The sequence below is a fragment of the Trichoderma evansii genome (assembly GCF_050947405.1).
Source record: "Trichoderma evansii strain SZMC 28006 chromosome Unknown GGI43scaffold_1, whole genome shotgun sequence".
NCBI classification, from domain to species: domain Eukaryota; kingdom Fungi; phylum Ascomycota; class Sordariomycetes; order Hypocreales; family Hypocreaceae; genus Trichoderma; species Trichoderma evansii.
Genome location: NW_028145205.1, coordinates 3135893 through 3162291, shown reverse-complemented (window position 1 = coordinate 3162291; position 26399 = coordinate 3135893). Strand labels below are relative to the sequence as shown.

General features: G+C 49.8%; 9 protein-coding genes across 9 annotated transcripts; 4 read left to right on the top strand and 5 right to left on the bottom strand.

Moving 5' to 3' along the window:
- The first annotated feature begins 19 nt into the window (after positions 1 to 19).
- Positions 20 to 854, top strand: GGI43DRAFT_391872 (mitochondrial 37S ribosomal protein uS13m). The gene is made up of 3 exons (XM_083204492.1): positions 20 to 198; positions 265 to 309; positions 395 to 854. The coding sequence occupies exons 1-3, from the start codon at positions 196 to 198 to the stop codon at positions 704 to 706; spliced, it is 360 nt and encodes a 119-aa protein (XP_083066635.1). The 5' UTR covers positions 20 to 195; the 3' UTR covers positions 707 to 854.
- GGI43DRAFT_34503 (membrane dipeptidase-domain-containing protein) lies at positions 714 to 3192 on the bottom strand. Its single transcript, XM_083202189.1, has 4 exons — positions 2233 to 3192; positions 1956 to 2168; positions 1519 to 1891; positions 714 to 1450 (listed from the first exon to the last, which is right to left on the bottom strand). Exons 1-4 carry the CDS (start codon positions 2486 to 2488, stop codon positions 922 to 924), a joined length of 1371 nt encoding a protein of 456 aa, XP_083066634.1. The 5' UTR covers positions 2489 to 3192; the 3' UTR covers positions 714 to 921.
- Positions 3193 to 4779: 1587 nt separating this feature from the next.
- GGI43DRAFT_34486 (GTPase-activating protein RGD2) lies at positions 4780 to 8071 on the top strand. Its single transcript, XM_083202188.1, has 4 exons — positions 4780 to 5072; positions 5137 to 5318; positions 5384 to 6842; positions 6914 to 8071. The coding sequence occupies exons 1-4, from the start codon at positions 5027 to 5029 to the stop codon at positions 7780 to 7782; spliced, it is 2556 nt and encodes an 851-aa protein (XP_083066633.1). The 5' UTR covers positions 4780 to 5026; the 3' UTR covers positions 7783 to 8071.
- A 96-nt stretch (positions 8072 to 8167) lies between these two features.
- GGI43DRAFT_391862 (adaptin N terminal region-domain-containing protein) lies at positions 8168 to 12192 on the bottom strand. The gene is made up of 6 exons (XM_083204491.1): positions 11793 to 12192; positions 11609 to 11727; positions 11344 to 11540; positions 10871 to 11254; positions 10585 to 10813; positions 8168 to 10504 (listed from the first exon to the last, which is right to left on the bottom strand). Coding segments are annotated over exons 1-6 (3075 nt in total). The 5' UTR covers positions 11795 to 12192; the 3' UTR covers positions 8168 to 8360.
- On the top strand, positions 12071 to 13606 carry GGI43DRAFT_34567 (ubiquinone-binding protein COQ10). Its single transcript, XM_083202194.1, has one exon. It carries the CDS (start codon positions 12388 to 12390, stop codon positions 13018 to 13020), a length of 633 nt encoding a protein of 210 aa, XP_083066631.1. The 5' UTR covers positions 12071 to 12387; the 3' UTR covers positions 13021 to 13606.
- Positions 13607 to 13701: 95 nt separating this feature from the next.
- GGI43DRAFT_378978 (uncharacterized protein) lies at positions 13702 to 16092 on the bottom strand (the record flags this gene model as incomplete). Its single annotated transcript, XM_083202770.1, has 3 exons — positions 13702 to 14208; positions 14300 to 15985; positions 16081 to 16092. 3 exons carry the CDS (start codon positions 16090 to 16092, stop codon positions 13702 to 13704), a joined length of 2205 nt encoding a protein of 734 aa, XP_083066630.1.
- Positions 16093 to 20089: 3997 nt separating this feature from the next.
- On the bottom strand, positions 20090 to 21239 carry GGI43DRAFT_420077 (uncharacterized protein; the record flags this gene model as incomplete). The annotated part of the gene is made up of 4 exons (XM_083207761.1): positions 20090 to 20326; positions 20379 to 20531; positions 20601 to 20807; positions 20862 to 21239. 4 exons carry the CDS (start codon positions 21237 to 21239, stop codon positions 20090 to 20092), a joined length of 975 nt encoding a protein of 324 aa, XP_083066629.1.
- A 202-nt stretch (positions 21240 to 21441) lies between these two features.
- On the top strand, positions 21442 to 23073 carry GGI43DRAFT_34533 (tRNA(Thr) (cytosine(32)-N(3))-methyltransferase). The gene is made up of 2 exons (XM_083202191.1): positions 21442 to 22077; positions 22279 to 23073. Exons 1-2 carry the CDS (start codon positions 21771 to 21773, stop codon positions 23025 to 23027), a joined length of 1056 nt encoding a protein of 351 aa, XP_083066628.1. The 5' UTR covers positions 21442 to 21770; the 3' UTR covers positions 23028 to 23073.
- A 46-nt stretch (positions 23074 to 23119) lies between these two features.
- Positions 23120 to 24326, bottom strand: GGI43DRAFT_420075 (protein-tyrosine phosphatase-like protein; the record flags this gene model as incomplete). Its single annotated transcript, XM_083207760.1, has 6 exons — positions 23120 to 23403; positions 23470 to 23672; positions 23768 to 23926; positions 23990 to 24065; positions 24149 to 24153; positions 24214 to 24326. The coding sequence occupies 6 exons, from the start codon at positions 24324 to 24326 to the stop codon at positions 23120 to 23122; spliced, it is 840 nt and encodes a 279-aa protein (XP_083066627.1).
- Positions 24327 to 26399: the final 2073 nt, after the last annotated feature.

The following is a 26399-nucleotide window of genomic DNA, read 5'->3' as shown; positions in this document are numbered from 1 at the left end:
CCCTTGGCCTGCCTCATACGGCGAGGATCTCATACACCCACACGCTGAGTTTAACCAGCATTTACCCGGCTAGCCGCGAATCTTTCAACCAAGCCGCCATAGAGAGATTTCGTGATAGCTCGGAAGAACAGGCAGGACGGCGCATTGCGGTGTTGTTTTTTCGACGTTGACTTGATTTCGACATAGACATTCAAAATGGTACCAATTAACCTCCTTTTTGTGGTCCTATGGAATTGATCATTAGGCTAACTTTTCTTCCTTTAGGTCTTCATATTGGGAGTCAGCTTCCACGAGGGACAGCTCGTCAAGGTATTAAAGACCCCACGAACCGACAAATTTCCTTGTGTAGCTCGGTTTATGTATATATATTCGACTCTAACAATCAAACAAATAGAAAGCCCTCGAGTCCTTCTATGCTCTTGGCCCGACTACCTCTGCCCGCATCATGGCCAAATACTCTATTCACAACCTCGCCAAGGTCGGCTCACTGGCGCCCAGGACAGTGACTTCTCTTACAGCCGAATTATCGCAAATGACGATAGAAACGGACGCAAGAAGACAAGTACAAGAAAACATTAGGAGGTTAAAGGACATCGGATCGTACAGAGGTAGACGGCACGCCATGGGTCTGCCTGCCCGTGGTCAACGAACAAGAACACAGACAGCGACGGCCAACAAGCTCAACAGAGTTGATCGCAGGGCTTAGACTGTATCTTACTGAACTGGATTTGTGAAAAAAAGGGAGGAGAGAGTTGTGTGGAGTTTCGGAGGACGCAGCGGAGTTTGCACTTTACAACTTAAACGATGGGAAATGTTGGTCGAAAAGGAAGTAGCCTATGTGTCAGGCTTTGTATATTATGTGTACATGAATAAAATAAAAGGCACGAGTAGATGCTATATACGACTCTATCTGCTGCAGCTCTAGAATTCGTCTTCCAAGACGGGCGCACCAGCAGCTTTCATCTGGGCTGAAACTGCGTCCACCTCCTTCCAGACACGGATGACATTACCGCCAACAACCTTTGCGGCGTCTGCCTCGCTGACTCCTCGTCGCAAGAGCTCGGCGATCAGAGCGGGATATTTGGTAACATCCTCGAGGCCTTCAGGAACCCTGTCAATTCCATCAAAGTCGGACCCAATGCCAACATGATCATAGCCGATGAGATCTCCGATGTGTGTAATGTGATCGACGACCTTTTCCAGTGTAGCGTTCTCAGTGTCCTCAGTAGGAACGCCGTTCTCATTGCCTTCGTCAAAGCAGGAGATGAATCCAGGGTAAATGTTGACCAAGACCACGGAATTGCGCTTCTTCACCAGCTGCAGGACGTGGTCTTTGACGTTACGCGGGTGAGGGCAGATGCTGAAGGCCGAGCTGTGAGAGAAGATGACAGGTGCTTTGGATCCTTCCCACTCATCATTTCCGCCAAGGGCATCAATCATTGTATCTTCACTATATGCAAGCAAAAACATAAAGAGTCAGCAGGTGAATATACAAATAAAGGGACCAGATTCTCCTACCTGACGTGAGCAAGATCGACAATCATGCCAATTCGATTCATCTCGTGAACCAGTTTTCGTCCATCGGGGCTAATACCTCCCCAGAGTGGGGTTGCTTTCCTGAACGGATTGCTCTGCAGGGCGGCATCTGCATACTTGTTGTGGCAGTTGTGTGTCAACGTTGCGTATCTCACACCAAGATCGCGAAACAGGCGCAGGTTGCTGGGCTGGTTGGCAATTTGGTGAAGACCCTCTACGCCCAAAGGCGAAACCAGCTTCGCTCTTCGGAAGGCCTTCATGGCATCGGCGCCGTCAATATCATGGGCAAAGTGATCGGGATAGGCCGTGAAGAGCCTCTTCATGGTATCGATTGCCTGCAGCGTGAATTGAAGACCTGCCATCAAAAGAATTATTAACAATCAGTGTGAGGATAGAGTTAGTGGTAAATGGGATCTCACTGGCAGCATAATTCTCATCCGAAAAGTCTTCTCCATCTTCTGGGCACGGAGCGAAGACGCTCCAGAATGCACCACCCGAGCGACCAGCTCTCAGTCGCGCGAGGTCAAGATGACCACTGAGCGTTCCATTTTCAAACGGTCCGGCAAAATCATCGCCGTCGATGTGGTTATCAAAAACACCGCGGAGGAAAACGGCGAAATCGACGTGTCCATCTAAGTCAAGAGCGTAGCGTTAGTCTACGCGTTGATCTTCTAATGCGCGCAGAGAATTTCTTACCAATCAAGGGAGTTGTCGTCAGAACCCTCTGCGCCCTCTTATCAACCGAGAGAGTCTTGGAACAATCGTGGGCGATCCGTTCGTAATGCCTGAAGGCTGGCTTATAAAGCATGCCAATAGTGCCCAGGGCAAGCGCGATACCAACAGCAATGCCCTTGATGTTTAGCTTGCGCTGCTCTCCATACATGCGATCGTAATATGTGCCCCCGCCCGATGTGGGCAGGTCCATGTACGATTTGCCGGTTCTTGGGATCATCGCGACGTTGTGAAGCAGCCGTTAAGAAGAGGAAGATGGAAAAAGAGGTTTCATGATCAGGGAGTTTATACAGTTGACCAGCACGCTATCCTTCCCCATTTAGCGCTACAAAAGGACCTCTGGGTGACACTTATCTGGTAGATGGCAACGGACTAGATAAATGAATCGCGGAAACCGGCACCGCCTGGATTTCGCACAAGAATCTCTCTGTTTGCAACATGATAACATTTTTGAAAACTAGAGTAATGGAAAACTTGCTATAGTTTCCGTTTCTTGGCAAATTTCGTTGTGCCATTGTATTCAGCGCTGCGTCGGGGTTTCCAGTCGCGGAGGCGACGGCGCGTTTAGACGGCTATCTTGCCGAGGCATGCGACCACGCCAGGATCACCGTTGATAACGCGGGAGAATAGGCCCAATAGTAGCAGCCAAATATATTTCGTATTGTCCTAGTGAGAGGCGTTAATACTAGTACCACGCAGCTAGAGAGATCTCTCGAAAGATCTATTGATTTATAGATCCTCCGTCTCTCATTGCCTGCTTTGTCATGAGAAGTTATAAGTAGCGTCTAAAGCCTAGGTATCTGATATTGCAAGATTCTGGCATGCCTCTTATATAGGTAGTTCTAATCGTTTCGCAACGGCTGAGATGCTGGATTGCCCAGTTGCGTTAGCCCATTTTCTTCTTCAGTGTTTATAACGTGGCAAAGCAGTCAATGCGACGAACGATGCCGCATTGAGTTCGCTTAAACAAGTACTAGTAGCAGCAGATACTAACACTGCTTTGCGCTTTGCGGAGAATACCTCGCAGCAACCGCACTCCGCCGTGAGGCTGAGCGCCAAGGCATACACACACCGATGGCATGTACGCGCATCCACTACTATGGAGCTGCACTATTCCGTACCGGCAAGGTACCTAAGCGCTATCAGTTGCCACAGTCTATACGAAGATATGGGCGGAGAACTGAACAAGACAGGGTCCTTTATGCAGCAATGCGTAGTAATCATGCAGCTCTTTGCGCCTGGTACGGGAGAGAAGTTCTCAATTCTCTCTTCACCGATCCTAACAATGCTAAGTAAGGGTTATCATACCAGATTAGCGGTGGCTGACCCGCCTCCTCCCTAATATAGCACAAAATTCAACTTCGTGGCTGACTGACAGCTGAAACGAGGCACTTTTAACTTCAAATTGTTCCTCTAAGCTGACTAGCGGCAGATGTTTGACAAGCACACAAAACATCGCAAATTTTGGTGCGCAAGTGCAAGGCCCTAGCTGAGGCCTGCCGTTGAGGCGACCCTGGTACCGAAATTTGACGAGACAAAGAAAACTGTTTATACATGGAGCGTATGGAGCGTATGGAGCGTATGGAGTACGAATATTCGTATTTCTGGCAATCCGGAATCTTCAGCAGCTGGTCCGTGCTTCGTCAACGATGCCGAGATGATGATGAGTCCCTTCATAAAAGCGTAGGTAAGCACATGAAACCAGGAGCTTCGTACAACATCTGCAGAGCGCCAGCAGGGTATATCATGCAAAATGCTGGTACTACATACCAAGTAGGTACATGCTATTAGTAGTGCCGGCCCGGCTAGCATGCTCCCTAGAGGTGCAGGAGAGAGCACGAGTTGTTAGTACAGAGTATGACTACATGCGTGCTATTAATAAAGTCGCTGCTGGTTGGCCAGCCACAGGAAACCGGTGCGCGAAGCGCCGTTTCTTTGGAGTTCTTTGTCGATGTGGTTCGCCAGCACAGTCAGCGCCAAAGATGCTGCTAAGCCCGCCAGATAGGGACGGCGATTCGACGACTCGAGGTACCTGGGGCCAGAGTACCCCGTGCGCGGGCAGCAATAGGGGATGCCAGACAACGGCCCGCCAAACACCTAACAGCCAGCCACATCGGGCAATGTACAGCGCATTTCTCCTGGCAGAGCCCCTCCCTGCACCACCCTGCACCACGCACTCGTATGCACTAACCGCAGCCTGCAAAGGGACGCTGTACCTGGTGGTGCTAGTGCCAGAGGTCGCCTGCCATGGCGGTTTCTCCTAGGCCTAGTTGGATCCCTGGCTGGAGGGCCTCTTCCATGTGAGCCTCTCACCTGCTCCAACCAACTTTACATTTAACGTCTGCTCACTGCGGAGCACATTCCTCTCCTTATTCTTGAGCCTTCTGCGAAGCTCTTCTTCAGCCTTAGCCCTCGTCTTTGTTCTATTCCCCCGGCTTGGATCCTTCGTTTCTTGCTGCTTTGTCCAAGCCTCTTTTCTTTCGCAACTTTGACAGGCGACCGCTTCAATTCTTCTGACAGACTTGCGCCTCCTCCCCCTCCTTCGTCGCCCCTATTACTTGCGAGCGAGGACTTCTTTTTTTCTTACCGCATAGAAGTTTCTGAGTGTTACGATATAAGAGCTGCTTGAAAGTTTTTCTCTCTCTTCGTGTTTGCTAGCCAGCGAAGAGCTAGACCCCCTCCTCAGCAGCCCCACGACGTTACGACGTACCTACCGCATGATACCACGAGTCGACGCTTGAAGAACGAATAGATAACGATGCCTGGATTCGCCGATTCATTCTGGTCGAATGATTATGCTGCTGGTATTTTCCCCTTTCCTCGGCTTTCCACAGCTGCATGCGACCGCCATTTTCTAACAGCATCCAGGACTTGGCGTCCTTTTCAGCAAGCTGCAGCAGGGTGTGGTGGAAGACCGCCAGGTACTTACCATAGCTCGGCTGCGCGCTGAAGCCGAGGAGGCATATGGACAGCGCTTGAGTGACATTGCGCCGGCCGCAGACAAATTGTCTGGTGGTTTTGGTCGAGACGATGGCGCTACAGTTCGTAAGGTAGGTGATGTCGTTGCGATCTGCATTCGCTGGGCTAGGGTTTCGCTAATATTCATGGTGCGAAGGCTTATGATGGGATGCGAACGGAAATGCAAGAGGCCTCCCAAAACCACATTCGAATTGCTCAGAACATTCGCGATCTAGTTGTCAACCCTTTTTCCAGATGGTGCGATGCTCACGAGACTCGTATTCAAGACTCTCAAGATGTCCTTCAGCTACGAATCAAAGCGCACGATAAGCAGGCCGAAGTTGTGAAGAAGCTCCGATCGAATTACTTCAACAAGTGCCGACTAGTAGAAGACTTGGAAGAGGAAAATAAACTTGCCTTCCAGGACCCAGAGTCCAGCCCCAAGCAGAACCAGCCGACGAACCCAGCAATTCCCGAGATCAAGGTCCAGCCTCACAAAGAAGAGGAGCCCCAAAATGAAGAGGTTTTTGAGATTGGCGACGATGTCTATCAGACCGAGCAGATGAAGAAAATTCTATCCAACATGTTGTCGACAATTAAGATGGGAGAAACCAAGGTCCCTATCCTTGGTACCTATCTTAACACCTCGGCCGGCTCAGATATCGTTGAGTACCTTCAACGAAGCATGGGCACGACGAGCGTCAGCTATGCTGAGAGAATTGGACAAGATCTCATCTCCAACGGCATGCTGCGCCTGATTGGAAATGTTGGAAATACGTTTGCCAACTCTTCCAAGATGTTTTACCAATGGAGGCCCAAGGCTTTCCAACTTGCGGGCATCCCTGAGAAGAAGCTGCCTCTGGGCCGAACTTTCTCTATGCCCGCTACAGGCTCCGATGGTGGCGACTCGCCTGTTGTTGGAACTGTGAGCGAATACTTGTCTAATTGGAACGTGCTCAGCAATTCTCATCCCGGCGAGACTCCCCCCCAGCGGCTGCAGCGTGAGGCAAGGGAAGCCGATGATAAGTATAAGGCCAGTGTGCAGAAGCTCGACGAGCTTCGATGCGAGCTGGAGGAACTCATCTTCCTGCACCTCAAGTTTCTTGAGCGCTGTGAGCTTGATAGGCTAAAGGCCATCAAGACCGTCATCCTCGACTTTACTGGGACGATTGGCAATGTCATCCCCAGTTTGCAATCTTCTGTCGACAAGATGATGCTCTTCCAGGAAACTGTACAACCCCTGGGCGATCTCCGATACCTCTTGGAGAATTATCGCACTGGAAGCTTCATTCCTAAAGTCATTGTTTATGAGAATTACTACAACAGGGTTGACGAACAGACTTTTGGTGTTGATTTGGAGGCGCGCGCGAGGGCGGATAAGAAGCGTGTCCCAGTTATCATCACCACCATTCTGACCTATCTTGATAACCACTATCCTGACTTGGAAGGCGATGAAGCAAGGCGTGGAGTGTGGTTACTGGATGTACCTCTTGCCCAGACCCACAAACTGCGTGTAAAGATTAACGACGGCAAACCGGTTCCCTCAGAGGTTTTTGACGAATTTGACATTCCCACTGTGGCAAGCCTTCTCAAGCTTTATCTGCTCGAGCTTCCTGGTAAGCAGGCTTGGCTTTATTTGTCAATTGAGAATTTGCATGTACTAACAGTTTAATTTTCCTTCTCATAGATTCCCTGGTTTCCACTCATGTTTACGAAATTGTCCGAACTATCTATACAACCCCAGCTGCCGATTCATCAGAAGCCTCTCGCGTTGCCGTACTCCAACAGACCCTTTCACAGCTGCGATTGACTAACATTGCTACACTGGATGCCTGCATGAATCATTTTACTCGCCTCATCGACCTTACTTCAGCCGATGAAGAATATGTTGCGGCGCTGGCCGCTCACCTGGCACCATGCATCCTCCGCCCACGAATAGAAACTTCTCTTACAATGGAAGAAAAGCACGCCAGCCGACTTGTCCGCGACCTCTTTGCGCACAAAGACGCCATTTTCAGCGAACTTAAGCGCATGTCGACCCTCAACCACTCCATTTCCGTCACGACAAACCGTCCTCGAGCCATCAGCACCGATGAAAGCAACAGAAAGGCTCTGATGGAGGAGAGGAACAGGGCTTTGCTGGAGAAGGCCAATGCTTCACGAAGCCGCGCCACCAGCCCTGCGCCTGGCCCGCGAGGTCATCGACGTGAGCGAAGCAGCGGAGGACCTGAGACTCGCTTTCCAATCCAGACCAGCCCGACAACCGCTTCTGACCGCCACCGAAGCAGTCTAGGAAGCTTGAACGCCATCAAGCGCTCCAGCTTGGAGGTTCCTGGACCGGATGGCAGCACCAGCCCTCCTGATGCCACAAACGGATCCCCTCTCAAGTCAGAAATCGATGGCGAACAACCAGTATTAGATAAGCGTGACAGCTTGGGCAGAGGCGCCGCGGCCAAATTTGGACCGAGACTTCCTATAGCTCCATCAGCTCCATCACTACAAGCACAAGACGCCTCTCGTGGCATAACTCTAGAGGACAGGCCTATGGAAGACTAGTGATCTCCAATTATGACTAGGTGTTCACCAGGGTTCCTTCTCCTTTGCATTTATGGATTACGCACAGTGACGAAATGTTTGTGCTTTGTTTGTTTGTGGGTTCGCCAGGGCCAATGACGAAACCGCATGGCTCTCTTTCCTTGGTTCGTGAGAGAAGGAAAACAAAAAAGTTTGGTATGCAGGGTAGATAGATAGATGCGTTGGCTGGATCCGGAGTAAAGGGAGGTATTATGTATGGGAGAGGGACTGAGATGCCATATATGTGCTACACTATCTTGATTTTTTTCTTCTTCTCTTCTTCCTTCTTACTTCTATCTTCTTTTTGGAAATATTTCTTTTATACTTTTATCGCTTCCATACGTGTTCATCGGTGACATAAAATGAGATGGGAAAACAAGAATGACAAATATATGGTGCTTTAACTTTAACTTCTCTGCTTAATGAAAGCCAAAGCCCCCCTCCCCCCTTTTCTATATAAAATTGCATCCATATGTACAAACTTTATTGTTTGGTAAAGACAAAACACGGCTTCCTGCTTCTGTACTACTTAAAAAAAAGCGCTATGCAAAGTCCCATCTTCAGCCTGTGGCTTCGGCCTCTACGACAGGAGCCTTCTTTTTCTTCTTCTTCGGGGCCACTTTTACCGGAGTGCCATCCAGTGTATCCGCACCTGTACTGCTAGGCTCGCCACCTTCCATTGGCTGCGTTGCTGCCTTCTTCTTCTTCTTGGGCTTAGCCTTCGTTGCAGCTTCACCATCCTCTCCTTCTGCAGTCTTCTTCGATACGGCCTTCTTCTTCTTCTTCTTAATGACTACACCTTGTACATCCGCCCCCTGAGCCATCTGGATCCTTTCGTTGGCTCGCTGCATTTCCAGCCGTAGACGTTCCACCTCCTTCATGGCCTGCTGCATTTCTGCCTCTTCTCGCTGCTGTCTCTCGTAATCAAATGCTTTAGAGCCACCGCCTTCCTCAAGGCTGAACGACCCAATAGTGCTGGAATCGACCTGCAAGAGGGAATGCTGCTTTGATTTCTTAGATTTCGCCTTGGCGAGGTTACCAGAACCATTCTCTGAGTCGTTCTGTCGCCCTGTGCCGCTATCACTCCCCTCTATCGTTTCATCTGCAGCCACGAGTACTCTCTGCCGTGGTCGTGGCTGCGGTCGAGATGGTGCAGCGAGAGAGCTGCCGCCAAGTTTTTCGAGGTCTAGCTGCATGACAGGGATAGAGTCAATATCCAAATCGGGCCCATTGTTGTTTTGGAGGATATTATGAATGGGTGTCGAAGTCCTGAGGATGTTATCGCTCGGGATATAAAAGGGGTCGTCCTTATTCTTTTCCATTCTTTCTGCTTTTCTTTTTGCGAGAATGTCTGCGTCCAGGTAGCTCTCTTCGCTAACTTGTTGGTAGGAACTTGCCGTATCATCATCTGGATCAGCTAACCTACTAATGGCTGGTGCTGAAGATGATATGCTCGAAGGCGGTGGTCGTTGGTGATAGTAAACTTCAAAATCATCAGCCTCGTCAGATTGGAGTGTAATGATATCAGTCTGGAATAAGAGTCGGTTCAGGTTGCCGTGTATTGGTTCATCTAGATCCAGGCCCTCAATAAGGGGCACGTTTTTCTGTGCATTAACAGCCACCGAATTGAGCTCCCAGCCGTTGAACAAAGACGGAATAGCTTGCGTTAGAAGTAGAGGTGGCTCTTGGTCGTTTTCATCTGTTGATGCAGGCTGTCCTGAAGCAGCTTCTGCAGTCAGCTTGAGTAACTCTATATATTCTACCGCTCGCTCTTGTACTTCCAGATTCGGATGAAGAGCAAGTGGTTCTAATACGTCCAATATGCGGGCTAAAAGGAGCGATATCCTTGATTTCCTTTCTGAGGTCCAAGGCTCGAGTTCGCTGCCCGCAATGGATGAGAATACTTTGGCAGTAGCGTGGAGGGCTACCGCTGATATCTCTGGCTTCCCGATTCTCGGAATGGCCTGAAGAAGTCCGTTGAGACTATCATCCGGTATGGCTAGCTGAACAGAGTATTCGCCGATTATCCATATGGCCGACTTCAAAGCTCCTGAGCTGAGCGGATATCCAACCGGATTATCGGAGAGCAGCTGATCGAGAATGATGTCGGCCGCTCTGACAGCAGTGGCCCTCATTGCTCTCACTTTGACAGCGACATTGCGTAACTCGTCTCCTATCTTTTCAGAAACATCAACTTGTTGCCGTATGGGCAGTGCTACTCCTGTATCTGCGTCAAACGTTCGAGGGACAGGCGCCATACGGACAAGTTGCGTTAACACATCGATATACCAATCAAAATCCAGTACGCTCGAATAATTGTCTTTGGAGCACATGAATAGGATTCTTTCGATAATATCTATTCGGTAGTCGTCAGGAAGAGGGACAGTTTCAGATTCTTGGACAGTTGGCGCTATGATTGCGGTTTGTGATTCATCATCTGATTCAGTCTCTGGCGTGATGGCTGAGCTTCCCGGATGGCGACGATCTTTAGACGGTGACGACGACTTGAGCTGCTTCATTAAGCGGCTCACCACGAGGACCAAGTTGTCGCTAGTAACCATGCCTTTTACAAGGTTAAGAGCTTGAACACGGATCGTGATGTCTGAGCTATCAATGCACTCCAAAATAACATCTTCTTGCTGAGAGACCAGATGTGGATGTGTAAGAACAATCTTGTTGAAGGCCAGCAGGGCAACATATTTTACTTGACAATTGTGTTAGCCAGGGAGAAAAGTTTGATAGAGAAGCAAAAAGGAGAAATAAGGTTGGGTCGTGATGACTTACAGTTAGCATCGCCATTCATCATAATCATTCCTCGTAGCTTATTGACACACAATGTTGCAATTTCATCTGCTCCTGCGACATCGTCTGTATTGTCCAAGATGCCTCCCTGAATGATACCGTTTATACACTCGTACAATAACGACATTGCGGGAGTGGTTCGAATTATGTTCGTAAGAGGAGGCAGTAGTTTTCGAATAAGACGGGGCTCAAGAGGTGTTAAAGTTGCAAACTGATCCAATTGTTAGTTAAACACAAGTAGCATGCAAAGAATAGCGAAGTCACAAACCAGCTTGATGAGTTTGATAGCCATCCAGTTGTTGCTCCCATCCACCAACAGCTCGAAGAGCCGTGGTGCCAGAGGAAGAAAATCGTGAGGTCGCCGCCAACCGAGTTCACAAACAACGTTTACAATAGCAGCTGTTACACTCGGATCTTCGTCGGGGTCCATCAGGCGATCTTTGATCTTTGGCCAAGCGGCACGCAGAGCCTCGGGGTATACAAGAGCGAGTCGGTATAATGTGACAAGTGTCTTCTTACGTATGTTCGAATGGCTGTGGTTCAAGCGTGGTAGCAAATCGGCGAGGGTCGAGAGCGCCAGAGAGGGAGTAATAACGTGGGGAAGTGTCGCAATCGGAAGGGATATGATTGTTGGCGTGGTGGCAGCCAAATCCTGATGACGGAAGAGGAGTCAGCTATCAACACTGGGCTATTACCACTATCGTGGAGAGAACGAGATCATCTGAAGAGACCTATACGCACCTTTTTCAGAAGATTGGTCGCCAGCATGAGAACTTCAGTATCTGCCCGAAAGCTCTGCACAGCGCCCAAGTATCCCACCCTCTTCTGGTGATACTTTTGCGAGGACATGACCTCAAGGACATGAAAGGAGGCCCATGACATATCGTGGCCAAACATTTCCAAATATATGAGCTTGAGGAGAGCCGTAGCCTTGAGGTCTAAAACGAAGGGAAAGATGAACACATCAGCATTGTTGCAGTCGTCGTCGCGTGAGAGATAGACCAACCCATGTCCTGGCTTCGAACCTCCGCGCGGCATTCCTTGAGGGTTTTCTGGATGTATTCCTTCTCATTGCCCTTGTGGTTGCGCAGACCTCGAATGAGGTCGTATAGAGACTTCTCGAACCTGTATCCCAACCATCAGCGCCCATCCTAAACTTATTCACCAAGGAGGCAGCTTGTGTCGTTTACATGTTGACGACGAATTGCCCCACGTGGGGCCTGCGCAAGCAATAGCTGAAGACTGCGACAGACGATTATCGAGAAGCGAGGTAGGTGGAGGAGGAGATCGGTCAAGGCGCGATGAATGCGTGTAGCAGCTGCAGAGTCAGCCAGCTCATCCTGTTATCGCGGCTGGTGCTGAGTTGCGAGCTGGGACGGAGCTGTAGACGCTGATGGCGAAATGGTTAGGCGACCGCTAAAAGGTACGTATAGCTGGCGTTAGTAAAAGCAGCTGCGTCGTCGCCTCTAGCAGAAGAGCATGACGGAATTACCGCCGAAACTTCGGTAGCGAGACGGCCCGGTGGAAAGCCCGTGTGACGTCTTCAATTGTTTGCGCCGATTGGAGAGAAAACATTATAGATTCTTGATGCGACAACAAGCCGAGTCGAATTGAACCGCGTCCTATTTCCTTGAGTCTTTCGCTCTCCTATTCCCTTCTTTTCCTGCTTGCTCTGTTTAACATTCCTTCTCCCAATACACTATATCATTGGTCCTGTAGATACTACCTGACTCTACTTAATTACTATAATTTCTCAAAAGGCGCATCTCAGCGTCGCACCCAGCAATGGCCGCTCGAACCGTAGTTCAACGGCTCCCTCTCCGACCAGCAGCCTCTTTACTACACACACCGAAACCCTCCGGCTCAATCTCTCGCCGCGCCTTCATCTCCCTGCCGGGAAGTCCTCAGCAGAGCCTCGTCGCCACTCGCACTCTTCCCTACAGCCACGAGCCCCTCTACGAGCTTATCGCAGACGTCGACTCCTACTCAGCCTTTGTGCCGTACTGCTCGCAGTCCAAAGTCACAAAATGGTCTGCGCCAGACTCTTCCGGCCGCAGCTGGCCTACTCTCGCCGACTTGCATGTGGGCTGGGGCGGCTTTGACGAAACCTTTACTAGCCGCTTGCTTTGCGTTCCTGGCGTCTCCGTCGAGGCTCGCAGCGGCGGCTCTGCTTCAGGCGGCCCCGCCCAGGATGCATCTGCCGTCTTCAAGACCCTTGACACCCTCTGGTATTTGACACCAATCGCTCGCCAGTCCGCATCGCCTTCGACCGAAGTCAAACTCACTATCAAATACCAATTCGTCAACCCGCTGTATGCCGCACTCAGTGCTGCTGTATCTGACAAAATTGCGGCCCTCATGATTGAAGCCTTTGAGAAACGAGTTCACTACAAATTAGGAATTCAGCAGCGTCTGTAGCAAGCAGCTTGGTTTGAGACTCTTTCGAGCGACTCATGAATAACGATATAGGAAATAGAGCATATCGGCAAAGTAAAAAGGCAAAGTGGATAGATGTAAACCGCTTATATACTGGATAGATAGATTCCCTCAACTCACGACAGCTAATCATCCCCATTTGAGCAACCCAACAACTTCCCATTGAAACAAAAAAGAGTAAAAATGAAATGAACTAGCAAAAAAAAAAAGGCAAAGTAGATCTTGTCTTCATCAAAACGTAGCCCTCCCTATCTAAACCGCACCAATTGCTCCTTAATATCCAAATTTCACCTGCCAAAGTACGCCAAACATCCCCCGCCATCGGTGTCAAAGTCACCGGGTATGGAACCGGTGTAAGTCTGCGTCGCACCCGGGATTCGACTTGCCCTCTCCCTCCTCCTCGTGCAGACCCATGCCGTTGAAAGATTGAGTCCAAGATCACCACAGATAGGCAGAACAGGAGGGGAATCTTTCGCTCAAAACATGGTAATCAGACAAATAACAGAATAAAGAAATCGCTCATATCAATGGCATAAAACGTATTGAAGCATCCAATTTGGAACATAAAGGTCGTGGATAATCGTATAGTAATGTAATTATTTTTTGCTTGATGACCTGTATCGAATATTAGTAACGGTTCTCATTGTGCATTTCTGTTTCCGCTTACTTCTTTTTCACAGGAGGCTTTCCAGATAAGAAATTGAGCATGGAAGTGCTTTGCTTGCTAGTGCTGGAGCTGCCCTTTTTCTTTGGTGGCGCCGCGTTCACGATCTTAATATTGGGAGATACACCTCCTGGTGGTCCCCGAGGAGGTGGAGGTATACCGCCGTTCCATCCAGGAGGGGGAGGTGGCATTGGCATCCCTGGGATATGAGGTCTTTGTCGACCGAGTGGTGGAATTCCAATTGGCGGAGGAGGAGGACCATGACCATCCGGCCTGTGTGACATCGGTGGCATTCCCGGAGGAAGTTTAGGGCCGCCGACAGGTGGTGCTTTGTCGAGGGGCCACATGGTCATAGTGATGGCCCAGTCCGGCTCAATTACCTTTTCCCAAACAGACGGAAGAATGATGTCGCCATTAGGACCAATCAAATCATAATGGCCTTCTTGCACATGCGGTCCCAGAACGTCGACTTGTAGAAACGCCTGCTTGATCAGCTCTTCCATTCCCTATTATAACCATTGTTAGTTTATCACACTCGTGAGAGACAGGATGAAGGGAAATAAATAAAAGGCATCCAAGCCATGTCTGAGAACATACCTGCCAGGTATTGCATAGATGAAAGGGGAAGCTAAACTTTCGGCCAACTGCATCTTTGAACTTGATGGGCGCCAGCTCTGCCTTTTTGGCAGCCTCTTCTGCTTTTTTGTTGGCTTCGTCAATGGCCGCTTTAGTCTCCGCCTGGATCTTCTTTTTCAGCTCCTCGGCCTCCTGCTTGGCGAGGGCGACAGCTTCAGCAGCCCTTTGCGCAGCAGCTTGTTCTGCTTCTATTCGGGCTCGGTGTTCAGCTTCAGCCTTGAGCTTGGCCTCTTCGTGTATAAGTCGGAGCCTCTCTGCCTCCTCTGCCTCCTTCTTCGCCGCAGCGGCCTTTGCCTCTGCATCCGCCTTGAGCGCAGCCTCAACACGGAGTCTGGCCTCTTCCTCGATTCTAGCAGCTTCTTCAGCAGCCTTCTTTGCGGCGGCGGCCTTGGCCTCGGCTTCAGCTTTCATGGCCGCTTGGAGACGGAGGCGCGTTTGCTCCTCTATCCTAGCAGCTTCCTCGGCCGCTTTCTTTTCAGCAGCCGCTTTAGCAGCGGTTTCTGCCCTCAAAGCAGCCTCGAAACGAAGCCGAGCTGCTTCTTCGGCTCGAGCTCGGTCTTCCTGCTCCCTCCTCCTCCGTTCTTCAGCAGCTTTTATCTCTGCTTCAAACTTGAGCCTCGCTGTTTCCTCTGCTCGAACTCTAGTTTCAGCCTCCAGTCGTCTTCTTTCCTCTTCGGCTTTTTTCTCAGCCTCGAGTCTCTCGCGAGCGGTGCGCTCAGCCTCTGCCCTGGCGCGCTCTATTTCTTTCTTCGCTTCCTCAGCCTGTAACCGCACCTCCTCCATCTTCTTAGCCAGTGCGTCTTCGGCATCTTTGCGGATCTTATCCTCAATTTCCTTCTGTCTCGCAGCTTCCTTTGCCCTCTCCTGCTCGGCCTTGAAATCAGCCAGCTCTTTCTGAAGACGCTCTTTCTCAGGATCGGGTGGCGGGGGCGGAGTGGGCTCTTTCGCAGCCGGAGCCGGGGACGCGGGAGGGGCGCCAGCCTCAGTTGGCGGCGGCACTGGCGGTCCCAAGTGATATTGCTGCATATGAGGCGGCAGGCCGTTGTAGTGGGCCCCGTGCGGCCCGTTATAATAGCCCGGCGGAGGAGGAGCGCCATAAGGCATCATATCATACATGTGCCTCGGCTCACCTCCATAATAGCTACCAGTGCTTGAACCGTTGGGTGAGAATGGATTTGCGCCGTAGTTGCCGTACGGAGTCATTTGGTTCATCTGGTTCGCGCCATTGTAACCCATGTACGGCCCTACATGGTTTTGTTGCTGGGCAGGATAAGCTGGATGCCCGCGGCCATAGTAGCTGTTGCGACCAGCGGCATGTTGCTGGTGCTGGGCATAGTGGCCATAGCGGCCGTCATACTCGGAGGGATCCACGCTGGGCGGTGCGGCAGCCGGTGCGTAAGACTGCACCTGCTGATGGTGGGAAACGTCCTGTCTAGCGGGAGCTCGCTGGCGCTGTGCGGGGGCTCTTTCGGAGGGACGGGTGTGTAGTTTTGGTCTATCGTAAGTTATAGATGCAGATTCAGAGGGATCAATGTCTTCGTCTTCGTCGTATTCTTCCTCTTCCGTGAACTCTTCTTCGCTTGAGTATTGTGGCTCTGGTCGCCTATCGTATCGTCTGTCTCTGTCGTAGCCGTTCCGAGGATGGGGCTGTACGTGTCGATAACTACCAAGCAGTAAATGTCAATAACAGCAAAAAAGAATGGCAGCTTCTGGCTGAAGCTCAGCAAGGTTGAGCGCAGTACTAACGTAGACATAACAGGCGACTTGGGGTAAGATTGGCCTCTTACTCACCACGTCCCGCGCAAAACTGGCGGGCGATCGGACGAGCGGTCCCAAGATGATCTTGGGAGGGATGGTGGGGGAGAAGAGGTTGGGTTGCTTTAGGGCGCGGCGGCCAGAAATAAATAGCAACCAGCCCAAGCAGATCCGGTCAGGCAGCCCGAAATCGCAGTAGGAAAAAACCGAGAGCAAGCTGCAATGTAGCAAACAGCTCAAAATCCAGGCAGCTTGAGGGCTGGTCACGCAATGACAAGCAAACAGCGACAAGCGTGAAAGGCCAAGCAAGTCTTGTTCGGCTGGAGGAGAGAAGAGCGCTGTCCTGGTTGGCGAGGGATGAGGTGAGAGTGTGACGGGAGACGTCGAATGGCGCGTACAGATGCCGGGCAACCAGATGACAGTGAAATTAGAATAAAAAAGAGACTAATGGGGCAATACAAGATGGTAAGGTGGTAGCAATTTAGTGCTCCCTCTTGTCTCAAAGGCGTAGAGGGGGAAGAGTGAGAAAGTGAGGATGATAAGGCGCTCAGTGGCGGGAGGGGGTTCCGAGGGTCTTATGAGTCGGACGAAAAGAAAAAAAAAATTAATCGAGGAAAATAAGAGGAACAAGAGAAAGAAAGGTCGAAGGCCAGTACGCAAATGGTGCGAGTGGTGTGTCAGACGCAGCAGCCAAGGCGGCGAATGGGCTGGCGACTGAGAGACCAAGAGTCGAGCCTCGACGGGTTTGCGGGTGATCGGCGGTGAGGGGATACTGAGATCTTGGTTGGAGAAGCTGCACGATTGGAAAAAGAAAAAAGAAAAAAAGTGAGGTGAGGTGAGAAGAGTGTGTGGATGTGCGTGTTTCTGTGCGCTTGCTTGCAGGTGCAGGTATCGACAGCAGGACGAGCGCGCAAGGCAGAGCGGCTGTGCTACCCACTCAATGAAGGCGATGCCTGCAGCAGGTCTGCATGGGGTTGAGGGTGGAAATGGGCGGGAATCGGTTGAGGAGGGGCGTATTAGACGCCGAGGAGGAGAATAACAAACGAGGGGCCCATTATAACTGGGAAGGGAGGAGGCCAAAGGGCAGGCCAGCTAGTCTTAGTGGAGAGACTTCTGCTCACTTGCAATGAACAACTCAGAAGCAACTCTGTCTAATGGGCTCAGCGGGACGGCTCGGGGCTCTAGCAGTGGCCTAGCATCCAATCGCTGGGGAGCTTTTGAGGCATAGACCGCCACAGGGGACCTACGAGGCTTGGGGCTAAGTTTATCTGGGCCTCAGCTGCATCCAGTGTTTTTTTTAGTTGGACGACCGCATTGACACTTGAAAGATTGAACAGTGAATCAAGCCCTGGAATGCTTGGACTCAAGAAAAAAAGGTGCTCTCCCAGCAACCGGCTTATACTAAAGTGGTGGTGTTAGGGTTGTGGCTTGGCGGCTTTCGCTGGCAAACTCTTACAAGGTACCAGGCTGGTAAGGTAGTAGTGATGCTGTACCCAACCCGGAAAACATTGCTACTGGATAATACCTGATGCAAGCATTAAAGGCTGTGCGAAACTGGGTACCAATATTGCCAGGCCATACTAGCGGCCACGAATGAAATACTCCTGCAAGGCCCTGTTTCTCTCTACAAGACATGATTCAAGGGAAGTGACAAACGACCTGCCGGTCTCAAATGCCCAAAACAGGGCGGTGCAGACGTCTCCCTTGAATATTCAGCTTGCGGTGGGTGAGATGTGAGCTGTGGTGTTACCATTCTGTGGTGCGCCTATGAGCTGGCCGGCTCTCATTTGTGTGCGTATGACTTGTTTCTTTTTTCTTCGAGAAGCACAAGGAGCAGGTTTGCTTGGACAAGCAGATTTGCCCAGCTACGCCAGGGTCTCGCTCCTCCAACCGCTGATGACATTTACGTGCACATCTCGTGCTTCCTGAGCACATGCACCTGGGAAGCAAGTAGCTGGTCAGCGTTTATGAGCTATTTACTAGGTGCTAGCGATGAATCGATGAATGGACGGCATCAATATACCCAGATGGATTAGCAGCTGGAGCATTGCTCAGTCGAAGGAGCTCACCGACAGGTGAAGCACGCTATTCTCGCAGATTTCTCAAATCTCAGCTGCTTTCCGCTCTCTTGCATACTCTAGCTTCAATTCCTGTAGTATATGATAGCTGACAGCCGATGGCGCGGTCAACCACTTCGAAGCAGAATCCATCAAGCTCATTGGCGCTGTGCTGCATATATGCGATGGAGCACGTAAACGAGAGTTACTGGCAGACGCGATGTGCTGGAGAACATTATCGATTACGAGCACATGTAGGCCGTCTCGCTTATGTCGGTCAACTGGGCTGGAGCTCTGTAGAGTCGATGCTGCAGATATCCTGAGCCTTGAGCAATGTAACATGATACGTGTTCCTGGCGGTTGTGAATCAGGTAGAACTGAGAGGTGACAGCAGTCACTTAAGCGAGTATTCTTCACAGCCTAAATTCAAGAGCTAGAAGAAGCCAGCGCAGGTCTTCTACGCAAGCTCTGGTTATTGTATGAGATAATGCAGACTCGAAACAACGCAGGATTATACAACATGATAAGGAAATCGTGCTTAATTAAAGCATCAATGCTTGATAACCAACGCCTGAAAATATATCACATCGATCGATATCAAAGCCTCGTATCCACCACTGCACACTATTACTACTACGGGTACTACGCTGCCCACTTTACATCGATCCCTCAAACAAACCCTGGCTAGGTGTGGGTTTGCCATGGCTTTGATCCGGAGTCACAAGGATTAATTTTTGCTCGCTGCGGAGCCCAAGCAAACCCACAATTGACGCCCAACCAGCGACCATTTTGACTCATGCCTTGGACAACGCTGCACCAGTTGCATGAACCGAGCAGGCAGCAAAGGGCAGCCTAGAAAACCAGGACAGACTTGGATGGAAGAAGAAGGAAAAAGAAGAGACGCCCGGAAAACTCTTGACCCCTGCTTCTTGGGCAGTCTCAGAGAAGATCCGCTCACAGCCTCATTTCCAGCGGCGCCACCTCAGCGACTTATATGCGCGTTGGGATTCGAGTATAAGTAACCGCCCAGGCGCTGCCAGCCAATCCGCAGCCAGTATCAGGAGCTTTATTTAATCCCCGTTTCTGCAACGGTGAGGCTACATAAATGTACCCTTGGCATGTGCGCTGTCGTTACTCTTCTGGCAGCTTGCAGCACACATCGTCTACCCGATGCATGGTTCCGTACAAGGTCTCTTTGCTCCGAATGTAGATGAGGCGGCAGCAGCGCGGCAGAGCCCGAGCCACTTGAATGCCGACACGGGACTGCTTAGTATGCGTATGCCGTGGGACGAGCGGATGAATCGACCGGTAGCACTACTTGTATACCGTCAAGCTACACAGGTATAATAGCTAGGATATGATCGATAGTATCCGTTTACCTATCAAGTGCCGGCATGGACAACATATCGTAATACGTATTCAACTTTGCTTGTCCTCTCTCTATGGACTATGGAGACAATGAATAGTGCTACTGTCAAAACCTTGGCATCGGCGTTTACTCCCAGGCAGTGCTACACCCGGCACTCGTACGATGACGACGGCTTCGATTCACTGACTTCAGCCAAAGGAGAAGTGGTCTCACATATTAATTATTTTGCCACAAAGCTACTTGCCCATTATGTTCATTATGCCCATTATTCTAACAGCTCTCAATGGTTCCACGATGGCCACTCCACGTGTCGGGTATCCTCTTCCCAGCCCCCTGCTTGCATGCATGGCGCCCATGAAGCGATTGGAACGCCCGCCTGCCTCGCCTCGGATGCGCTTTCGTCCCGCTGACCAAATGTGACTTCCCCAAGGAATGAGTGACAAACCATAAGCACAGGTCTCTGAATTTTAAAACCTTGGAACTTGTGCATAAAAGCGATGCATAGCACAAAGACTCGCCGGTGCTCCAAAGGCTTCATGTTCTTGGCTCAACTTCGATTTTTTTTTATATTCATCGCACAACCTTTTGTGAAGTATTTGCAAGGTAGGCACGGGCGGCCGCGACCTCTCCAGCGTCGTATCCCTGCCACAGAGGAGCTTTCGCGTCGTAATTTCGCACAATGTCGCCCAGTTTCTTCGTTGCGGCCAAGTTGAGCTTTTCAATCGTCGATGTCTCAGGTAGAGTGAACTCTTCTGACTCTGATGATTTCTTCGCTTTGGAACCTCCATTTAATAGTTTATCCGTAACCTAGGATAGAGTGTCAGCAGGTTGACTTCAAGATTTCTACAAGCCTTCTTACTCGTTTCAGTCCATAGTAGCCACGTAAATAATCGTCAGACAGTTCAACACTTCTGCAGAAGCGCTTTAAGCTCTCCGCGAGATAGCTTTGGGAATTTCCTTCGCTGCCAGACTCAGCAGCCATCAGAAGTATTTCGCCAAGACGGGCATGAAGCTACAACGAAAAGAAATTATCAGCATCTTGCTCTTCGAGTCGATAAACATCCTCATTGACACAGCTTACATTCCATGCGTTCGGCGCAATTACAAGTGCCTCTTCTTGGGCGTAGATGGCTTGACCGTAAAGCCCTTGAGACAGATACAAATCTGCCAGCTCTATCCAAGCCTCGGCGTCAGTAGATGCGAAGTCTAGAAATTGTACTAGAGCTTCAATTGACTCGGCAGTTTTCCCCATAGTGCGTAGGAGCGCAATCCTTCTTTTTGCAATTGGCTGTTCATGTTAGCGTAAGTTATGGTTCATTATATGTATCTGTTGGGAGCTCACTGTGTTAGTGTTGTCTTCAGCCAAGATTGCCTCGTATTCTTTCAACACCTTCTCAAGTTCGCTGTTGTTTGTTGCCTCGGCCTCTTTCACCAAGCCCTCAAGAGCAGCAATGCGCTCATCTTTCGCCCCGAATCGAACCACCAATCTTTCGAGGCATTGGTGTGCAGTAGTGTTATCACCAGTGCGCAAACAGGCTAGCAGAAGGTTCTCGTATATTGTCCATATCTTCGAGTTCTCGGGTGGGGAGAATAATGATAGCAATGGCGACGCAGAATAGGATGCTGGGTTCTTCCGTAAGAACTCTGGAGCTTGTTGGGCGACTTGTAAGGCTTCGGCGTGGGAGAGACTGGCATGAGGTTGAAGCAGCAGCGACGGCATGGCGACGGTATTGATGGCGATAGCAATGCGAAATGTGTGTAGTTTGGAGCTATATCTTGGTCAATCCCGTAACGTGCTGCCTTACGGATCCAATATGATCGACAAAGGCTATTGGTGGGTCTGCTGCGTTGCTGCTGAGCTGGAAGCGATAGCTACAGGTAAGTTTGTTAACAGATGTTCCCATGATGCTATCGTGCTGCTATAGATGGCATGCTCTATGCCACGTTCCCCACCTATCAACATAGTCTACGGAAAGCTAAAAATTCCGATGCCGACGAAGCCTAGCCAATTACTGCGCATAAATCTGGGCCCCACCCCCACGTCTAATCTCTCCCAGCAATCCATTTAAGAATATTTTTTTTTATTTTGCCGTTTTTTCTTTTTTTTTTCTTTTCCTTCCAGTCAATCTCCTTTCTTTCTTTGTCGTTAGAACCCACGCTTTGCGAGTTGAGCCTTCGCCGCTAGCAGTGGAAAAGACATTCGCAAGTCTCCTTTTGAGGACTTTTATGCGTTGTCAGACCAGCTGCGGTGATGATCGACGTGGAAGCGGGCAGTGTTGCTGCCACTGCCTCAGGGCTGGAGGATATGACAGCCCTCAAAGCGGCGGCTGAGGCTGTTGAGACTCCGACCGATGTACCTTCCCATCGATCGCATGATCCGGCCAAGAGCTTGAAGCGGAGCGATCCCTTCCAGTTCGGCAGCCGCTATCTGGAAGCCGGAGACGATGTCTTCGAGTTTAATGCCTGGGACCACGTTGAGACTGACGATGCGTACAAACTGTATACTGAGGAGCAGTTAGAGAAGCAACGTCAGTCTCCCGTGTCCGACTTTGACAAGAGTAAGTTTTACCTCGTTTCTACCACTGTTGTTCAATTCGGTATTATGATGATACCCATTCCAATGCATAGTTCATCTGAATTCTCTGATGAAAAACCTTACCTTCAATATTCTTTCGCTCCCATCTGATATACCAACCATCTTTTCTTTCAATTTTGCATACTTGACTATTTACATACCAGTCACTGACATGTGCATAAAGACAGGTTTAACACAAATCCGGCCATGTGGTGGAACAAATTCTATAAAAACAACACGTCCAATTTCTTCAAAGATCGCAAGTGGCTACAGCAAGAGTTTCCCATATTGGCAGAAGTAACCAAAGAGGACTCTGGCCCGAAACTCATCTTGGAGGTTGGTGCGGGAGCGGGTAATACTGCTTTCCCAGTGTTGGCCAACAATAAGAATCCACACCTGAAAATCCATGCCTGCGATTTTTCTAAAACAGCCGTAGAAGTCATGCGCAATAGCGAGGCTTATGATACCAAACATATCCAAGCCGATGTCTGGGATGTTTCTGGAGAGAGCCTCCCGCCTGACGTTGAAGAAGGAACTGTAGACGTGGCCATTATGATTTTCGTATTTTCTGCTTTGTCTCCCCGCGAATGGGCACAAGCAGTGCGGAACATTTATAAAATTCTGAAGCCTGGAGGCCTGGTCTGCTTCCGGGACTATGGAAGAGGTGATCTAGCCCAGGTCCGCTTTCGAAAAGGACGATACCTGGAAGAAAATTTTTACATCCGTGGAGACGGCACTCGCGTGTATTTCTTTGACAGGGATGAACTTGCCAGCATCTGGTCTGAACCAGACGCTACTGAAAACTCAGAAGAGGTTGACATCCCACGATTTACGATTGAAAAGCTCGGCGTTGACAGACGGTTGCTCGTAAATAGAGCTGAGAAGATAAAGATGTATCGCTGCTGGCTCCAGGGCCGCTTTAGAAAAGAATAGAACTCTAGACTTTACGCAAACGCTTGCTCCTCCTACGTCCCGATGCCAGAGCTCTACGCAATGGGGCTCTCCCTCCCACTCACTCTTTTCTCTCAGTAGAGTAGAGTCTCTTGGATCATAGCTCGCTGATCTTGGCCAAACCCAATGGAGTCAAGGTAGCCCTCTAAGCTTCCGTATTTAGCTTTGATGTGAGATTCAATCGAGGTAATCATATCTTTTGCAGTACCCGCCCACTCATCCGGTAGGCCAATCTCATGGATTTCTACAAGCATTTGAGGTCGGCTAGGCATAAGAGCAGCGTCAGTGAGAAAGTAGTCGTGCTCTATGGCCGCTCTGGGGATATTCAGGATCATCAGTACTAAAGCGCATATGAGCCCTAAAATGCTCTTGTTAGAAATCGACCGTGAGGTTAAAGGGCGAAGAGAGCTCATCTTGCCTGTACGGTCTTTTCCCTGCGTACAATGCACGACGGAGGGAAGTGATTGAGGAGTCGTATATAACGAGATGGCTTCTCGTATCTCAGAGCCACAATAATCGAGTGTGTCAAGGCCGAGGCGGATAAGCCCACGAGGCAGCATGACTTGTTGGCTAAGTACCCTGACAGCGTCTATGCGGTATCCGAGGATGAAGAAAAAGATGACTTTGCTATAAAGGGGAATTAGACATCAGTCGACGCCCGAGAATACGGCATTGAGGTCGCGAGAAAAGTGAGTGGAGAGGATAAAAGTTTAAATACTTACAAAAAGTCCCACCATGATAGCAAGCCTAATAGATGTCTCTCAAATGATTTGCCGTTGATGTTGATTCCGTGATAGTTTAAACCTTGTATTTGGAGAGGCTCGCCGGAAGGTTGGCCGGGTTCAAGCTGATGCTTCTTGATTTGTTTGAGAATCTCGGTTCTATTTAACACGAATGAGCATGTATGAAGTAACCACCTTTTTTCACGTTGTAATTCATCTCACCTTGTTCGTAGATCAATAACAGCCTTCATCTCAAGCTCATTCCGAATGAGGTTCTTGTCCGCAGCGGTGGCATCGTCTATTTAAGATTTAGGGCGAGTAAGTGGCTGGTGGAGATTAACTCGCTCAGAGTGAGATTTGGTTCTTTTCAACCCCTCGTACCTAGCCTTCCGGAGCGGTAAAAGAGGCCCTCGCGAATGCGTCTGCCGAATTGTCAGTCGATGGACTGCCTGCTTATGTATGGGATGTAGCGGGTTGACCTCTCTCCTAGGAATTGGTTGACGGTTTTTCCAACATCTCTAAAGTTGGGCACCTGCTGAAGCCGTGTTTCCTGTTCCATGTTTTATTAAGGGGCGTGTAGTGTGTGAGACTGCGGCCCCTTTAGATTTCCAGGTAGCGTGAAGTATTATGTGTGGAAGTTGAGATGTTGTAGAGAGAGGAAGAGATGGAAGTGTTGTTTACTGTGGATTTCTCCCGTCAGCGACGCTAAGATGAGTGGACTAGCTTACCCGGAGATGCAGGCTATAAGATAGAAAAGAGAATATGATAACCGCAAACAAACAATTCTTATTACGCACTCTATTATTATGCTATAATAGTAATTGCAATATATGCTAAGTACTTGGTGGTTTTTTTGTCCTACGCTTTTACTACTAGCAGTATCTCTACTCTTTTTATTACCTTTACTTTTTCTGCCACTTCTACTAATAGAAACTTTTATAACCTTAGTATTCGTATTCATACCTGTATGTGTATTTCTATTTGCAGTCTCTATTTTTTCTCCGCACTGACCGAGTAATATACGTCCTTGAGGCGGAGCCCGTATAAGTCGAGATATTTCTCTATAATAGAGTGAACAAATAACCAATGCGGCCAACCTTATCATTTTTCTTCAAATTCATATAATGTAATATGAATTGCATATATATACTACTAGCCACAAGCAATATCGATTGGTGATAATAAAATAGGTACGCGAAATAGCTCGCCGTGGCTGGCTTGATGGCGCTGAGAGGCAATTGCCATCTGAACAATAAACTTCTTTGCATGAGATAAATACGAGGTGTAGACTCTATACTAGACATAATGGGTATAATTATTTCTCTACAAGGCCTACTTGGGCAAAAGCCAAGAATGACAGCACGGCCAAGGAATGAGGTTAAAAACGCCTCGAAAGGAACACCATTATCAGCCCAGACTGGCTAATGACGATGGCAGATTCTAGGCGCAAGCGAGAAAAAGCCAACGCGTACATGTGCGATCTATGCAGTATCTACTAGGGAGATTGAGGCACCGAGGCTGAACAAGCTGCTGCGCCGGCTCTGCGTCGCGTCTCTCCAATGCTCTGTACTCTGTAGTTCTGGCGATGCTAGCGACACTTGCTCGTACTAGGCTTAAGCCTGCGATCCCAAGGTTACGTCACTGGTGCTCAGCCCCCCACTGGTATTCTCGCTGGAGGCTATAGCAATTAGCGCAGCCTGTTTCAGTTGGTGATGGAGCATGTTGGTTTAATTGCTGTAGGAGAGAGAGAGAGAGAGAGAGAAGAAAAATTGGCAGACAGGATGCCAAGTAGAGGCAGGCTGGGCGAGGGGGCTTGAAGCTGCTTTGCTGTGGCGGCCAGAGCAGGCTTGATAATACGGAGTCCAGCTAGGCATAATAAGCATATTGGAGTTCGCTTATGGATTCCTGCTATTAGTGGCATCAAGTAGGACTCGTGTCTCGCTCACGACAGCTTGTCGGATGTTGTTTGTCTTGACAGCATCTGGTTGTCATGATACACACTGCTCCCGATATTAAGCAGCCCTGCAGGAATCCATTACACGTACTGGCATTAGACTCGAGCATCCAGGACGGGAAGTCCTTGTCTGTCAGGGAATACTAAGGCACGTACCCGTCCCAGCTCGTTCCACAATGGGGGGCTGATCGACAAGAGCTGCTGCTGGCGACCGGGGGCCCAAAGTCTCAATGGCAGATGGTGGTGGCCGCGAAGTGGAAAATCCCAATCAACAGCACCGCTAGCTGCTAGCCGGAGCCATGTCTCGACCTGAAGCTGCCAAGCTGCGGACGTGCCGGCCCAGAAAAAAAGCTGCATAGCGTCATGCACCAAGATCTAGCCTGGGTCGTCATGACGTCAGGCCTGTCGCTGTGACATGTGGGAGGCGTTTCTGATGGCTTTTTTGCGTGTGTCGCCGTTACGAGACAAGCAACCCGTCAGGGTTGAAGGGCCCAAGACGGTGGAGCGATGCGCAGAGACAGAGAGCAATTGAGGCCACCGCTGAAAGTCTATGTCCGGGATCCATTGAGAGGCAGAGTCAGACTTTGCTATCCTGCTAGCAGAATGCCGGGGAGCTTCACCTGCTGCCGCCAACAGCTCGACCGACCGCGATCCGCTCTAGTGCCTGCGCCGCCGATG